Here is a 16,955-nt window from a genome sequence, read left to right as displayed (position 1 = left end):
TGTGGCGCTCTCCTGATCCATCGTGGTGCTCTCCTGATCTGTCGTGGTGCTCGCTTGTTCCTTTGTGGTGCTCTCCTGATCTGCCGTGGTGCTCTCCTGTTCCGTCTCCTGCTCCATCTGCTCCGTCTGGAATACTCTTTGTCTTGCCTCTTACACACCTGTTTGCTGATGCCCGAACCTGCCTGTTTTTATCATGTCTGTGAATAAAGCTTTGCGTATGGATCCGCATGTCTCACGTCTCGTTTGCCCTGTTACAACTAGGAAGCGCTGTTTGGAGTTCGCGGAGCTTAAGTCCACGGATTTCCAACAGGAATGTCAAATTTGGACTCGTCTGACCATAGAACACTTTTCCACTTTAAAACAGTCCATTTTAAATGAGCCTTGGTCCACAGGACACGACGGCGCTTCTTGACCATGTTCACATATGGCTTCCTTTTTGCATGATAGAGCTTTAGTTGGCATCTGCAGATGGATTGTGTTTACTGACAGTGCTTTCTGGAAGTATTCCTGGGCCCATTCAGAAATGTCAATGACAGAATCATGCCGATGAGTGACGCAATGTCTTCTGAGGGCCTGAAGACCACGGGCATCCAACAAAGGTCTTCGGCCTTGTCCCTTATGCACAGAGATTTCTTCAGTTTCTCTGAATCTTTTGATGATGTTATGCAATTTAGATGATGAGATTTGCAAAGCCTTTGCAATTTGACATTGAGGAACGTTGTTTTCAAAATATTCCACAATCATTCACAGATTGGATTGGAGACTCTGCCTCTCTAAAACATCCCTTTTATAGCTAATCATGTTACAGACCTGATGTCAATTAACTTAATTAGTTGCCAGATGTTCTCCCAGCTGACACTTTTCAAAATGTCTTGTTTTTTCAGCCCTTTGTTGCCCCCGTGCCAACTTTTTAGAGACCTGTAGCAGGCATCAAATTTGAAATGAGCTCATTTAGTGGATAAAAGTGTAAAATTTCTCAATTTAAACAGTTGTTATGTTCTCTATGTTCTGTTGTGAATAAAATATTGACTCATGTGATTTGAAAGTCTTTTAGTTTTCATTTGATTCAAATTTAAAAAACGTCCCGACATTTCCGGAATTTGGGTTGTAGTTACACTGTTACTGCAAAAAGTAATATTATTACTGATACTAGTTACTAGTTAATATAAATTGTATAATTACGGAGCCCTTGTATTCCCTGATCTCCTAAACAGTATATATATACTTCAGATTTCATCTGTACAAAAACACTTTGGTCACAATGAGGACAATGATTTGAATAGGGATGATTTTCCAGGAACTGTGTTCATAGTAGTTTGAAGGCCAGAAGTACACTTACCATATTACTTGACTGAGTTTGCCCAAGCAGCAGGTTTGGTGTGCACTCGAGGAGCAACTCCTCCTGTATCTTTGGACACCAGACACTCTAGTCTACACAACCTTTGGCCTCCACACTGGCCTGAGAAACAGATGTCTGGAGCGTCACTGTGCATTCTGCGGCTGCCTCCTCGACCCCTGGGTTTTATCCCTTGTATAATAATAACCCACCACGTGGGGAGACACCTATATGGATGAGCCCAGCATGGCACCCAGCCTGGACCTTGGATAAGGCTAGAAGGGATACAGATAAAACTACTGGGCATGCACACATCAATATAGCGTAATTTTTGTCACACTGTACAACAATAATTACTGTTATTGCATTATTGTTAGGGGTAGGTTTAGGGCTGGTGTGTAGACATTAATAAAACACAATCTAATAGGTATTTTATTTATTGTTAGATTCCGGATTTAGCTGTATCCCTTCTAGCCACAACCCTGGACCTTCTCACCAGGTCAAACTTGAGGCCAGTTTTGGAGGATCCAGAGCAACTGCAAACTCAGGCAGTCAGTTTGAGATATGACAACATGGTGTTAAAAAAAAGACCTCTGACAGGTCAAACAGCAGAGAATGGAAAAGATGGAGATCAGACCACCAGGATTTTCTCATCAAGACAAGAGAGAGGCCAGCGCTAGAGGATCAAGAGCAGCTACTGACCAGAGCAGCCAGGATGATTTGAGGCAAGGTCATGAGGGAAAAAAAGACTTCTGGAAGGTCAGAAGAATGGAACAGAGGGAGATCAGACCACCGGTCTGACTCAGATTCTTAAAGTGACTCCTTCACCACGGGGTTTTATCCTCTCTCCAGAGATGATGACCAACCTGGACCTTCTCACTGACAACAGTGCAGTACAGGAAAATAAGTTTAATAAGTTTATTAGTACACTTCCATTATTACATTGCAGTGTTTAATTCAACATATCTTTTCATATGTATTTATTTAGTCTTTTTTGTAATGTCTTCTTATAAATTATAATTTCATTACAATATACTACTGTTTTGATCTGTTTGCTATTTGAAATGGTTACGGTTTATTATTTTATAGTGTGATTTTTTCATTGTATTAAAAACATTTAGGATCAGTTTGACCTGGAAACATCATTATTATTACTTATAGAACTCACAATAATAGAAAATGTCCCTGGTTTCCACTTAGGAAATCTGGTCACCTTGTTTTAAATTGATTTGGTTCTTTTTAATGAATCAGTTGATTTGGAAATCCACCTACTGAGTCATCTTTTGATCTGATGACTCATTTGGGCCCGATTGGAATTGTTCTCTTGAATAATTCTTTTTAATGATTAATTCTTTTAAATTAGTAATTGGACTAAAAGGGACAACATTTATCGAATTCTAATTTATTATTTTAATATTTGAGTGGCCATCAATAAAGAAACCGTCTATTTACCAACATGTGTATTTGACAGATATGGATGTATTATAGCTCCCCACATTATGCACAACATAAAATCAGTTTCACATTTTGTTTATATATTAGAATAAATAAACATGACCTGAATTATTATGAGAATGTCAGGTTCAGCGCAGTTTCACAAAAGCTTTCAGTAACAACATTTAAAAGTTGGGAGCAATTTATGCAACTAAAAAGAAAGTGTACGTTTACTCTCATATTGAAACATCTCACAATGTCATGCAGCATGAGATATTGATGTCATAACCATTTCTTGAACATACTATCCTGTATAGTTTTCAGTAGTGTGCTTTACATATATTATATCACATCATTCTGAGAGATGAATCATCTGTTTCTGCTGCTAGAGAAAGCAAGATAGCTTTTGGACTATTCTCAAACAAGGCAGCTCTGTTCTGTGTCTGGCCCTTCTTTACCCAGTGTCCATAAATCTTGAATGCACAGGCATCGATGAGCTTGCGAATAGGCTTTACTGCATAGGGGTCGCTCTTGATCACATCTTTGGTAACTGGCTTGGCACGTCGATAATTGCAGTAAATGCGCATTGTTGCCAAAACTGTCATGCAAATAACCTGAAAAACACAAGTGTTTGCAATAAACCTACAAGGATTTCCAACTTTATAAAGGCAATCTTTTTCTGTATTTGTCATCCTTTGTCAAATTCTTAAATGTGATAAATCAACACAATTCAAATCAACTGAATAGACACTATAGGCTGTTACCAACCAAATTAAATCAGCATCAGCAAAATCTACTGAGGCAGAAAAAAAACAAAAGCTTACTTTTATAAACTACAATTAGGTTGTCTTAATAAGAGAGTCATTGAATCATTCATTCAAAACGGCTAATTCATTCAGGAACAATCCAAGTAACTGGTTTTATCAATGGACCATTGAATCATTCGCTCAGCCGATTCATTCAAAAACTAGATATTAAGTAATTCAATAACTAGATATTATTCTCTATTACCTTGAACTTTCTGTACGGGCTGAAATGTCGCACCTCTGCGACCACATACTGCTGGAAGAAAGGGTGGTTTAAGGCATCTCTGGCAGTGTAACGTGCCTCAGGATTCACCACCAACAACCTGGAGATCTGAGAAAGTTTACACACCCCACAGAGTGCAGGTTAGAGGATCTAGTGTAGGCGTGTATTCATTGGCTGGTAAAGCTAAACAAGTGTATTTTGCACTATTTTGAGATTCCCAGATCTGCTTCAGACGCACCAGGTCTTTGACAGTGTCTGAACGGTCATCCCACTCCGGAGAGGTGAACTGGTAGCTTCCCGACAGGATCATGCGCAGCATTAGCATCTGCTTCCTGTGCCAGAAAGGAGGAGAACCTGCAAGAAGGGTGTACATGATCACCCCTGTGCTCCAGCTGAAAAACACAAGAAACGGTGCCATTTCTCAATTCAGCAGAATTTAAATTGGTTTCATAAGCTTGTCTTTGGTCGTCAAGACCGAGCTCTTACATGTATGCTATGAAAAGTCTTTCTGTAATATATGAGGGTGTACTCACAGATCAACAGCGGTCCTGTAACCTTGGTGGTGAGGATCCATAGAGCATTCGATAATCTCTGGGGCTAGATAGCCTGGCGTTCCACATACCTCTATGTGTGACAACACAAAATCAAAGGAAGCTCTTATTATGAAACACATATTTATTTGGCTGTTATATGATGCATGCACAACATTTTATGTATTTGGAGTCGTGTACTATGTACATCAGCAGGTTCAATTAGTTTTTTTTGGTTAAATCTCATGTCCTGTACTTGTTTTACAATCAATCATTCAATCAATCAATATTTTATTGCATTATTTTAATATATTAATGAAAAACATTCTGTACATGCACATTTTGTCCAGATTACATTGTCAGCATAAATGTAGGTAGTAAAAATAATAGTATATATATATATATATATATATATATATATATATATATATATATATATACTGTATATATATGAGGTAAAAAAGGAGAGAAAAATTATTTAAATTAAAAATCTTATATTATTATATCTTATAATGTAGTATAATAAATATGATAAGGTTATATTATAAATTTTTTGATATTTTATAGGATAATATTAGAATATTGGTTACATTAAAACATACATAATATATTGTACAAGGATTTATTATATACTAATTATTCTTATAAAATATTATATATATATATATATATATATATATATATATATATATATATATATATATATATATATATATATAGTGATTAATCACATCCAAAATATATATATATAAGAAAAATATACTATGTTTATATATTAAATATATTTATATATAATATAAAATATAATATAAATATCCAAATGTGTATACATGTAAATATTTTCTAAATATATACTGAATGTGTATGTATTTATATATACATAATAAACAAACACACTACACATACATATATTATGTAAACAAAAAAGTTTATTTTGGATGTGATTAATCACTATATATATATATATATATATATATATATATACACACATGCATGTGTTTATATTTATATATATATTAGAATCTCTTACATATTAAAAGATACATAGTGATTCTTAATAAGAATTTTTTATTTTTTTAGCTTTATTGAATTCATCCTTTTACAGTCTCACGGTAATGTGTATTAAAATCTCCCTCATCAGTTATGTATGAAACATACATTTATGTAATTAATTGGTCATTCTTGGAACAGTGATGGCTACTCTGTTCCTGGTTAAAGGTCAGAGGGCATGCCAAATAGCAAATAGCTCCTCCAGTTCCAGTAACATAACCTCTCATAGAAGGATAGCATGAAACCCAAATCCAGGAGCTGCACAAACCTGACAACTACTGGTCAGAAAATGCAGGGATGTTTCTTCATGATCCGATCTGACCTCATACAACATTTGCAAAACGTGCCATGATATGATTAAGATTTGATTAGATTCAGGGGCCCGTGATGTCAATATCGTGACTGTTTTACAATTACATACACATGCACAACAAAAAATACACTTTAAATATTATCAAAAAATAAAATACTGAAAAAACATCTCGACATACGTTAAGAAAAAAACATCAAGTAGCTTACCATTAAGTTTTTGTCCTGGTGCAATCTGCACAGCGAAGCCAAAATCAGTGAGTTTGATGTTCATATTGTCATCTAGAAGGATGTTTTCTGGCTTTAGGTCTCTGTGCACGATGTTTTGAGAGTGGAGGAACTGAACCACCTCTAACAGCGACCGCATAATCTTCCTGCAAAATGAAAACATTGTGCTGCAAATACATATGCAAAACTGTACTGTTGTACATTGAGCTATGGTTGTATTTCATCCCAAAAAACAAGACATTACTTGGTGTTGATGAGACATTGGTGCAGGAGTTCAGGTCCAAAGGTATTCAGAAAGCACACTGATATTTTGGGGGATTTCTAGATGTTGTATTTCACGTCGCGTTTTTACTCATCTTGTTTTCTCAAAACGGTGCACTTGTGTGTGCGATGACAACAAAAGATGAGAGCGATTTATATTTGAACAGAAAAATGAATGCAAGTGATTTTATCACACATTCCTGCATTTAAACCTTTCAACAATTGGCCACGTTCACGGTAAGTTCCTCACCTAAACTTTATTTATTTATTTTTATTAATAACTTCCAGTATTGAACTCCGAATATCCCTTTAATCTGCATAAATTAAAGGAAGTACAACAAACACTTTAATGATGTACAAAAACTTTGGACTTATTTTTTCCTATTACGGTATTGAGAATGATATATTTTTACATTACGGTAATGAGAACTAAAAGGGGAATGTTCTGTAAAATGATGTCACAAAAAGAATGTAAACCTGCTGATTTTTTTTTTTTTTTTTTGATTTTGTGAAGATATATGACCTGCACATGTTCTTGACAGGTTTCATGAACTCATTACACTAACCTTGTCTCTTTCTCACTGAGCGTAACCTTCTCGGTTAGGTAATCAAAAAGCTCTCCTTTCTTCATCCTGTGAGAACAATATTTATTGCATTCAACTATGTATCAAATGGCATTAGAATGAAATCTTAATGTACTAAATCCTCATGTTAATTAAAAAAATGATTAACGGTACAAATATTTACACATTAAGAAGTTTGCTGGAAATAAGAGCAGTTGAATGAGTTTATACTGGAATATGGTATCAATGAACTCTACTTACAAGTCAAACACTAAGAAGAAGAAAGCTTTAGTTTCAAAGGAGTCCTTCAGTTGAACTGGAGAGGCAAGAAACAATGTGTTCAAACCATTTGAGACACTCTAAAGAAATAAATATACTTTCTCAACAAGACACTGTTGCATTTCACAATTTAAAGCTGCTACTTTGTGGACACTTACTGATATTTTCTTGCCCACACACTTTCTTGAGGATGTCTATCTCTTTTATTGTGGCATTTCTGATCTCCTCGATCTCCTCTGGGCTCATCTTATCTGACGGCGTGATGTCTATGACCTTGACTGCATATTCCTGAGCGGTGCGCTTATGGATGCAGCGTCGGACCACACTGCTCACCCCTCTGCAACACAATCACCATCAATTACTACTCTCAATATCACATTATTTGTCTTCTGAAGAAAACAGCGAGTTGTAAAGTATATAACATTGTCCAATTAACTCATCGTATAGCATATAATGCACACAGAATAAGTTATGAATCCTAAATGAATAATGTGTTTTAGGGAAAATGAAATCTCTTAATCGTGCAGTTTATACACACCAGCACCTTCCTGTTAAGTAACTTTTATGAAAGTTGACCAAGACTTTTATGTCTTGGTCACATTTCAAACCAAAATCATAAGAAAAAAAAAATTGGAAAAATTTAGAAATAAGGAAAAAACTAATTAACAAGTAGTTAATATGAAAAATAAAATAAAATAAAATATTAGTAAACTGGGGTGAAATATGACCAGGACCTTTTTTGGTCTTCACTAAAAATATCTGCACGATATGACAATACCTTCCAAGGATCTCCTTTGGATCATACTTCTCATAAAAGTCCTGTGCTCCTGCCCAGTCAGGGATTTCATCTTCTTTGGCCATTATTATAGACCCACCTGGAAGAAAACTGGGTTACTGCAAACCTACAGTACAGTTCAGACATACATGTTTACATTTGTTACATTCAGAATAAATGCTTAGACGCTCATTATAAAATAAGAAAAATAATAATCACAGCATCTAATAACATATTGGTATTGGTTATAAAATAATCAAATAACACAACCATAACATTTATTAATAATACGAATAATAACAACAACACAAAACACTGAAAATAATAAAGGTTTAACAATATTGGTAACACTTTATTTTAGGGTCTCTTAACTGCTTATTAGCATGCATATTACTAGAATATTAGCCATTTATTAGTAGTAATTAAGCCTTATTCTACATCCCTAATCCTTCCCAATACCTGAACCTAAAGAAGAAGAAGAAGAAAACAACTCAAGCCTTTACATAAGAGATATCAGGGTATATGTTGAAATATACAAGGGTACTAAATAATTACCACATTCAAGTACCTTGGTATTTAGATGATACTGCAGGCACATAATCAATGTAGGCCTAGGTAATTGCATGATTTATTTTCAGTATAGTTATACCATTTCTGACATGCAGTCAAACCAAAATTATTCAGACACCAGATATCATTTTTGATATATATATATATACATATATTGCTAGTGCGTGCAGGACAATGGTTCATTTATGTAAGTGAGGATAGCAAACTGAGACATATTATTCCAAAATGTCTCCGTACAGTGGACTACCAGTAAAATTCATAAACATAAGGGACCAAACAGGCTATTATTCACACTTTGACCTGATCATGTTTTGCTAATGAGACCTGACTGAATGAGACAGACTGATCAAAATTAAGCATTGCTTGCTACTTGGTTGACCAAAATTATTATAAGTATCTAATAATAATTCATAATTCTATCAAAGTTATCAGACATTATCAAGATGTCATGTTTTATTACCGTTTTCAAAGCTACAGTGAATAAACTGAAATAACGTGAGAAATGTTGAAGGCTGTCATGTAAATTAATGTTATAGCTACACCGTGTAGTGTACAGAGATATTATTATCCGGCGTTTAACGCGGGTCAGAAACATGAGCAGCATGTTTAATGTTTCTGTAATGTTTTTCTTTGTAGCAGAATAAGCTGGTAATTATGCACGGCTTTGTTTATCTACAGCAGCAGCGGCTCCGCGTCATGGACGGCGGCGGCGGCGGGGTAATGCAGCCGGGGATCAGTTCACACGAGCGGATTGCTGTCATGAATTCACCGCGACATACCTGTTAGAAGCGCTGTTAGTCGCTCTGTTGATGTGTGCAGTCAGCGGTCAGTCATACACCGGCTCTGCTGCCTTAGCTACACAAGCACCCAAAGGCCAAGCCTGAATGTCAAGATCCAAAAATAAAAAGCCGTATTAAAGACACGACAGTCCCATATCGTATTACCACTTACGGTTACGCACTAAAACCAGCTCAGGCTTGCACTTCTGTATCAAATAATTATATTCTTACAAAAACAATCATTCTTTTATTTAAATGTAGCCTGCTGTCATATATGGGAGATCATTTCATATCTATTCAACTTATTACAGAAGTCGAGATGACTGTAGTGTCTGCTAAATGTATAAATGTGACCCTGGACCACAAAACCAGTCATAAGGGTCCATTTTTACATCATCTGAAGCTTTCCATTGATGTATATGGTTTGTTAGGATAGGACAATATTTGGCCGAGATGCAACTATATGAAAATCTGCACACAAAAAAATAAACAAAATCGACTTTAAATTTGTCAAATGAAGTTCTTAGCAATGCATATTATTAAGTTTTGATATATTTACAGTAGGAAATTTACCAAATATATTCATGCAACATAATCTTTACTTAATATCCCAATGAATCAATAAGGTTGACCCATACAATGTATTGTTGGCTAATATACCCCAGCGACCTAAGACTGGTTTTGTGCTCCAGGGTCACATATTTAAATAAAGGCTATGCTATATTTGAATAGACATTGTGGGTGAAAATGACAGCAAAGAGCACTTGACTGTTTCTGATCCTTTTATTATTCACCATTCAAGACCACATCATTTTTAATAATATCACAAATTCTCCTGCAGAGAAATACACATTGCGATCTCTTCTACAGTAACTCAAGCAGAAGGGAAAAGACATCAGAAAGCTGCAGTTATCTACACCAGGTATGTTACACAGCATTTCTTCTTTTATTTTTCACATAGGCCCTAAAATCAGATTGAGATGCATTTTTAAGAGGAATCATTTTCCAGAAGCAAGAAGAAGGTGAATGGCTATGGAACAGCTGTGTTCATGTCTCCAATCCAAACCTCATGACAGTCCTGTAGGCGGGGAATAAAAAGAAAAATCTTTTAATTGCTTTAGAACAATACAACCTATATCTATGGAAGCCCGTTTCCGACACTGAATAAAAAAGGTAATTGCGACTTTTTCTCTCACAATTTTGACCTTTTTCCCTCAGAATTGCTTGATATAAACTCGAAATTGTGAGAAAAAAAGTCAAAATTGCGTTTTTATCTCGCAAATGTAACTTTATAACTCAATTGTGAATTTATCTCACGCAATCCTGAGAAAAAAAGTCAGCATTGTGAGTTTATATCATTTACTTACCCTAAAATTTTCAATATACTGCTGGAATAACATCAAGATGAGAATCCATGTTACCAGAACTATTAATAATGTTATTAACGTGAACAATGAATTATATAGTTAGGAAACACTGATGATTATTGCTCAACACACAGCTAAGTGATTCTGTTTTTGATAGCTATTCTTTAACACTTTACTCTGATCAAGAAAAAAAAAAAAAAAAAAAAAAAAAAAAAAGTGCAAATATTGTTCACTATATCCAGTGATAAACGAGAATCAGTTGATTTCAAATAATAAATGCCTTCAGTCTGACAGCAAATAAATAAAATGATTAACATTCAATTATTCACATATAGTGGACTAATTAGACAAATAGGTGCAAATTTCATTCATCATATTTTAAAACATCTGCATTGCACTCAAAAACGACAAATAAACTTAGCATTTAATTAGCCTATATAATTTTGCAAACTGGTGCCACTACCAAACATCTGTGTGCATACCATTGGAGAATTTGCATTGTTTCAGTACTTCGCTGAAGCCCTCGCAGAGTTTGAAGTCGTTCTGTGTCTGAGCGCATTCAATGAACTGCTTCAGCTCATATCCACAGGGACTCTGCTCCTGCTGCTGCATGGATGGCTGCTGCTGCTGCTGGTACATGGGCTGAGCCTGGTAGGGCTCCTGTGGGGCCGGTTAGGATAAAGAAGCTTTCAGGATTATATTGTTATTTGCAAGCAGAAATCCTAAAATCTTTTAGCAAGATCCGCCAGATATAAAAGAGGAACATAATTACTAATACATGATGTTTGTCAGACAAAACATCTATATAAGGATTTATAAAAATATTTTGAGAATGTACTGAATGTGCACTTGTTGTGTACTTCCCTTCTTAAAAGTATATTTGGTAAAAAAGTGCACATAAAAAAAAAAACTTTGTAATAACATACAATTTACAATATATTTCATGTCATATTTGTTGACTAACATACTAAGCCACATGTACTTGATTATAACGTTAATACTATTTCAGAAATGTACTAAACTAGATACGTGACATACAGTTGAAGTCAAAAGTTTACATACACCTTGCAGAATCTGCAAAATGTTAATTTTTTAACCAAAATAAGAGGGATCATACACAATGCATGTTATTGTTTATTTAATACTGACCTGAATAAGATATTTCACATAAAAGACATTTACATATAATCCACAAGAGACAATAAGTTGAATTTATAAAAATGACCCCGTTCAAAAGTTTACATCCCCTTGATTCTTAATACTGTGTTGTTCCCTGAATGATCCTCAGCTGTGTTTTTTAGTTTAGTGATAGTTGTTCATGAGTCCCTTGTTTGTCCTGAACAGTTAAACTGCCTGCTGTTCTTCAGAAAAATACTTTTCTCCCCTTTCCAACTATGACTGTATGATTTTGAGATCCATCTTTCCACACTGAGGACAACTGAGAGACTCCTATGCAACTATTACAGAAGGTTCAAACACTCACTGATGCTCCAGAAGGAAAAACAATGCATTAAGAGCCAGGGGGTGGAAACATTAATTTGAAGATCAGGGTAAATTGTACTTCTGGGAAGCATGCAAGTATGTTCTGTAGCTTCTGAAGGGCAGGACTAAACGAACAAAATATAATATTTAGGCAAAACACGAAAAATGTAGACATCTTCATTCTGTTCAAAAGTTTACACCCCCCAGCTCTTAATGCATCGTTTTATTCTTCAAGAGCATCAGTGAGTGTTTGAAACTTCTGTAGGTCAAAAAAAAAATTACATAAAATTATACTTTACCTTAAATGCTTGTCAGTACATTTAGCAGTGCAATATCTCCACAGAAAGAAAATAGAAGGGATTGTGTAATGACATACTAAATCCTAACACTAATTAAAACAATGACGTGTCCAAAAGCATCAGTTTGCAGTTCTAAAGTACATTATTTCTGTGACAAGCTGCAAAAGTGTACTAGCTTTTCTCACAGGAGAGCTGGGCGTAACGGTTCAAACAGGTAGTTTGGCTTGTGTTTACCTGATAGGTGACATCAGGCCTGGCAGCCTCTGACTGTCCACCTCCGCTGAAGCCACCGGTCATGGCGTGACCTATCGTGTGTCCGACAGCAGAGCCGACCGCAACACCCGCCGCGGTGGACGCCATCTGAGCGAACATCCCCGGCTGACGGGGCGCAGCAGCAGGAGCCGCCACCGCCGATGGTGGAGCAGGAGCGGGCGCTGGAGCGTATGAGCGTGGAGGAGCTGCTCTAGCCATCGGTGGAGGTGATGGGGAGGAGTAACTAGAGTGAAACACACCATCATCTACCTGCACAGTAAGATCTCTTCATACAAGGTTCTCGCACTAATGAATTTCCAAGACAGATCAGAGTTGTTTATGACTGTTGTTCCTATATGGTTGCTAGGGTGTTCTATGTGGTTGCTATACAGGACCAAATGACTAAGTGCCATCTGAAATTTTCCTCAAAAATGAGCATTTTTTAAAGTAATTTTGCTCTAATGGAAATGTATAGGTCCTTTTCTATGCAATTAAAGTGAAATAGCTGAACATAAATACAGGAGCTTGATAAAAATGCTCATTTCGAGGCTTTGCATCTGAACTCTTCAAATAGTGACTGATATATATGGGTATTGGGTATAGTATTTTTTTAGATATTTGTCAGTAGATATTGTACATTTATTACTCAACAATTAATAAATATTTACAGATACCTTTTCATTTTCTTTTTCAGATACAATTTTCCTCTCATCTACATGTTCAATATTAATATTTAAAAACCTGAATGATTTTTCTAATTTAACTAAAGCCTGGAGGGAATTTTTAAGAATAAAAAATTAAAACAAAAATAATTTATTAAAAATTATTATAAAACCACTGCATTTTCATAACACAAAACTCAAGCTTTCCCTTGCTTAAAAAAACATTTCAGAGCAGAATATAATTAAAAATGCTTTAGATTGTGTTAGATTTGATAAGTATTATCCAAAGCCGGCTCGTTCATATAAGTTATGATATGATATATAAGCTACGCATGTCCTGTACTAACCTTGGAGGACTCATCCTCGATGTTCTGCTTCGGCTTCCTCGTGGCATGTTGCTCTTTTAAGACAAATTCCCGAAAAAGAGCCGAGACTCGCTGGAAGTTCTGTTTTTTTAATCTTACTGACCTTCGCTCTGTATTTATAATCCGGGGAACGTTCTAGTGTATTACATCATAATGTGTCACTTCCGCTCATGCGCATGATGTACTTCCGCAACGAAATGACCGGAGGCCCAACTGCCCGCTCAGACCTGCACTCCCAGAACTATCGTTTTTTCAGGCAGTGCCTCCTGCTGTTTGGATGATTATCTAACCTGATTATATAAGATTACCTAACCTGAATTCAATTGCTGATAGATTGCAATTTACACTATTTTTCAACTATAAAATATTACGCTATGACTGAATGCATTATTATATAAAATATTACACATACTAGCTTATGAATTAACGCATTAAGTCTGGTTTATTTTTATTAATTGTATTTGTAAATAGAAATTGTTCAGTTACTTAAATATTTTCTTGGTCATTTATTATTTTCCTAATTATTAAGGATTTATCCCATTCTTTAGTATTGAGTTATAGGATGAACATTAATTCTATATTTACATACAATCAGTTATAGTGCTCGGAGTCATTTCCTCACACCAAACTTTATTTTTGTATTCTTTTTCATGAGGTCCTACAAGTCATCGACCTGTAAACAATGCAGAGAAAAATGATGAAAAAAATAATTTGGTTACTAATGCATATATTACATATTAAATAACATCAGAATGAGAATGAGCTTTATTGGCCAGGTATGTTTACACATACGAGGAATTTGTTGTAGTGACAGAAGCTCCACGGTGCAACAGAAAGACAGCAACAGGACAGAACACAGATATTAAAAGAATAATATACAAATAGGCAATGTACAAAACAGCAAAAACACAATATAATATAGACAATTATGTGTGTACAGGTCTGATAAGTGCAAATTTAAAATGAAAATAATTAGATAAATAAAAAAGTAAGCAATAATAGAGTGTTCCGCGTTTATTGTTAAGTGTTCATGAGATGGATTGCCTGAGGGAAGAAACTGTTCCTGTGTCTGGTCGTTCTGGTTCTCAGAGCTCTGTAGCGTCGAACAGACGGTAACAGTTCAAAGAGGGAGTGTGCTGGATGTGAGGGGTCCAGAGTGATTTTGCCAGCCCTTTTCCTCACTCTGGATGAGTACAGTTCTTGGAGAGTGGGGAGGGTTGTACCAATGATTCACTCAGCAGTCCGGACTACCCTCCGTAGTCTCCTTGAGGTCAGATTTGGTAGCTGAGCTGAACCAGACAGTTATTGAGGTGCAGAGGACGGATTTACTCGGTTACTTTGTCCATTGATGGTTCAACTATGGAGTTTAAAACAAAACTAAAGAATTTGGGGGTTATTTTCGATTCCAATCTAACTTTTGAACCACATGTTCAAAGCACTGTTAAAACATCCTTTTTTCATCTTAGAAATATTGCGAGACTACGTCCAATGTTGTCCTTTCCTGTTGCTGAGAGGTTGATTAACACTTTTGTGTTTACCCGGATTGATTATTGTAATGCCTTGTTGGCTGGGGTGTCAAAAGCTACCCTAAACAAATTGCAGGTAGTGCAAAACTCGGCTGCTAGAATTCTTACTAGAACTAGGATGAGAGATCATATTACACCGGTCTTGGAGTCTTTGCATTGGCTTCCTGTTAGTTTTAGGGTTGATTTTAAAATTTTGATGCTCACTTACAAGGCTTTACATGGGTTGGCACCACAATATTTGTCTGAGCTTTTAATTCCTTATACTCCAACACGTGACCTTCGCTCATCTGAAACTGGTCTTCTTAGTGTTCCTTTAACCCGTTTAAGATTGATGGGCGATAGGGCTTTTTCTTCATTAGCTCCAAAACTGTGGAATTCTTTACCTATTGAGATAAGGCAAGCTAAAACTCTTAGCACTTTTAAATCTCGCCTTAAAACTCATTTTTTTAGGGTAGCTTTTAATTAAACATTTGTATTACTCTAAAGAGTAATGTATTATTTTTATATTGTTTTATTTGTAGTGTTTTTGTTTTTGATCTTTTTATTGTGTATGGTTTTATCTGTTGTTGTAAAGTGCTTTGAGATCTCCATTTAAAGGCGCTATAGAAAATAAAGTTTATTATTATTATTATTATTAATGATGGTGGAGTAGAACTGTTTCAGCAGCTCCTGTGGCAGGTTGAACTTCCTCAGCTGGCAAAGAAAGTAAAACCTTTGCTGGGCCTTTCTGACAATGGAGTCTATGTGAATATCCCACTTCAGGTCCTGGGAGATTATGGTGCCCAGGAATCTGAATGACTCCACTGCAGTCACAGTGCTGTTCATGATGGTGAGTGGGGGGAGAGCAGGGGGGTTTCTCCTGAAGTCCACGATCATCTCCACAGTTTTGAGCGTGTTAAGCTCCAGGTTGTTGAGACTGCACCAGACAGCCAGCTCCTTAACCTCCTGTCTGTAAGCAGACTCGTCACCGTCCTGGATGAGGCAGATCAGTGTGGTGTCGTCTGCAAACTTCAGGAGCTTGACAGAGGGGTCTTTAGATGTGCAGTCGTTGATGTAGAGGAAGAAGAGCAGAGGGGAGAGTACGCAGCCCTGAGGAGCTCCAGTGCTGATGGTGCGAGTGCTGGATGTGAATTTGCCAAGCTTTACTAACTGCTGTCTGTCTGTCAGGAAGCTGTTGATCCACTGCCAGACAGAGGTGAGGACGGAGAGCTGTGTCAGTTTATTCTGAAGGGTGTCCGTGATGATGGTGTTAAAAGCAGAGCTGAAGTCCACAAACAGGATCCTCACATAAGTCCCTGGTCTGTCCAGATGCTGCAGGATGAAGTGCAGTCCCATGTTGACTGCATCATCCACAGACCTGTTTGCTCTGTAGGCAAACTGCAGGGGGTCCAGTAAGGGTCCAGTGATGTCCTTAAAATAAGCCAAAACCAGTCTTTCAAATGATTTCATGGCTACAGACGTTAGAGCCACAGGTCTGTAGTCATTAAGTCCTGTTATTTTGGGTTTCTTTGGGACGGGGATGATGGTGGAGCGTTTGAAGCATGAGGGGACTTCACACAGCTCCAGTGATCTGTTGAAGATCTGTGTGACGATGGGGGCCAGCTGATCAGCACAGGTTAAAATAAAAATAAACAACATCAAATAAAATAAATGCTTTACATTCTCGTTGGGGAGATTTTTCATTTGTCGAGCAATTCTTCTGTCAAATTCCTCAACTTCACTAAAAGAAAAGATAAATGCTGTTGTCAGAAATGTTGTGTAAGACAAAAATCCAACAGTTTTTGTACAAACAAAAATTTAAAACATACATTGAGTAATAAATGGGGCCCTGGAGGAACACCTCTTCAGCCTCTTGCCAA

The 16,955-nt window shown here is 36.3% G+C and overlaps 2 protein-coding genes across 2 annotated transcripts; both read right to left on the bottom strand.

The window, feature by feature from the left end:
• Positions 1–2,241: 2,241 nt before the first annotated feature.
• phkg1a (phosphorylase kinase, gamma 1a (muscle)) lies at positions 2,242–9,494 on the bottom strand. The gene is made up of 10 exons (XM_079388122.1): positions 9,144–9,494; positions 7,798–7,894; positions 7,178–7,356; positions 7,002–7,056; positions 6,744–6,809; positions 5,899–6,062; positions 4,333–4,423; positions 4,038–4,191; positions 3,782–3,907; positions 2,242–3,384 (listed from the first exon to the last, which is right to left on the bottom strand). The coding sequence occupies exons 2-10, from the start codon at positions 7,878–7,880 to the stop codon at positions 3,118–3,120; spliced, it is 1,185 nt and encodes a 394-aa protein (XP_079244248.1). The 5' UTR covers positions 7,881–7,894; positions 9,144–9,494; the 3' UTR covers positions 2,242–3,117.
• A 415-nt stretch (positions 9,495–9,909) lies between these two features.
• chchd2 (coiled-coil-helix-coiled-coil-helix domain containing 2) lies at positions 9,910–13,746 on the bottom strand. The gene is made up of 4 exons (XM_079386922.1): positions 13,553–13,746; positions 12,526–12,787; positions 10,993–11,170; positions 9,910–10,221 (listed from the first exon to the last, which is right to left on the bottom strand). Exons 1-4 carry the CDS (start codon positions 13,597–13,599, stop codon positions 10,211–10,213), a joined length of 498 nt encoding a protein of 165 aa, XP_079243048.1. The 5' UTR covers positions 13,600–13,746; the 3' UTR covers positions 9,910–10,210.
• Between the last annotated feature and the right edge of the window lie 3,209 nt (positions 13,747–16,955).

This window comes from Barbus barbus, assembly GCF_936440315.1.
Source record: "Barbus barbus genome assembly, chromosome: 31".
Taxonomy (NCBI): domain Eukaryota; kingdom Metazoa; phylum Chordata; class Actinopteri; order Cypriniformes; family Cyprinidae; genus Barbus; species Barbus barbus.
Note: the sequence above shows the minus strand (reverse complement) of the source record. Positions and strands in the feature narration are given on the sequence as shown.

What these genes read in the sequence shown, in the direction of transcription:
- phkg1a (XM_079388122.1), bottom strand. Translation starts at nt 7,880, where the DNA reads ATGGCCAAAGAAGATGAAATCCCTGACTGGGCAGGAGCACAGGACTTT. An exon ending in CCAAAGGAGATCCTTGGAAG is followed by an intron (nt 7,357 to 7,797) that starts GTATTGTCATAT and finishes ATTGTGTTGCAG; the next exon opens with AGGGGTGAGCAGTGTGGTCC. An exon ending in ACCAGGACAAAAACTTAATG is followed by an intron (nt 4,424 to 5,898) that starts GTAAGCTACTTG and finishes TGTCACACATAG; the next exon opens with AGGTATGTGGAACGCCAGGC.
- chchd2 (XM_079386922.1), bottom strand. Translation starts at nt 13,599, where the DNA reads ATGCCACGAGGAAGCCGAAGCAGAACATCGAGGATGAGTCCTCCAAG. An exon ending in TCGAGGATGAGTCCTCCAAG is followed by an intron (nt 12,788 to 13,552) that starts GTTAGTACAGGA and finishes GTTTCACTCTAG; the next exon opens with TTACTCCTCCCCATCACCTC. An exon ending in GGCCTGATGTCACCTATCAG is followed by an intron (nt 11,171 to 12,525) that starts GTAAACACAAGC and finishes CCGGCCCCACAG; the next exon opens with GAGCCCTACCAGGCTCAGCC.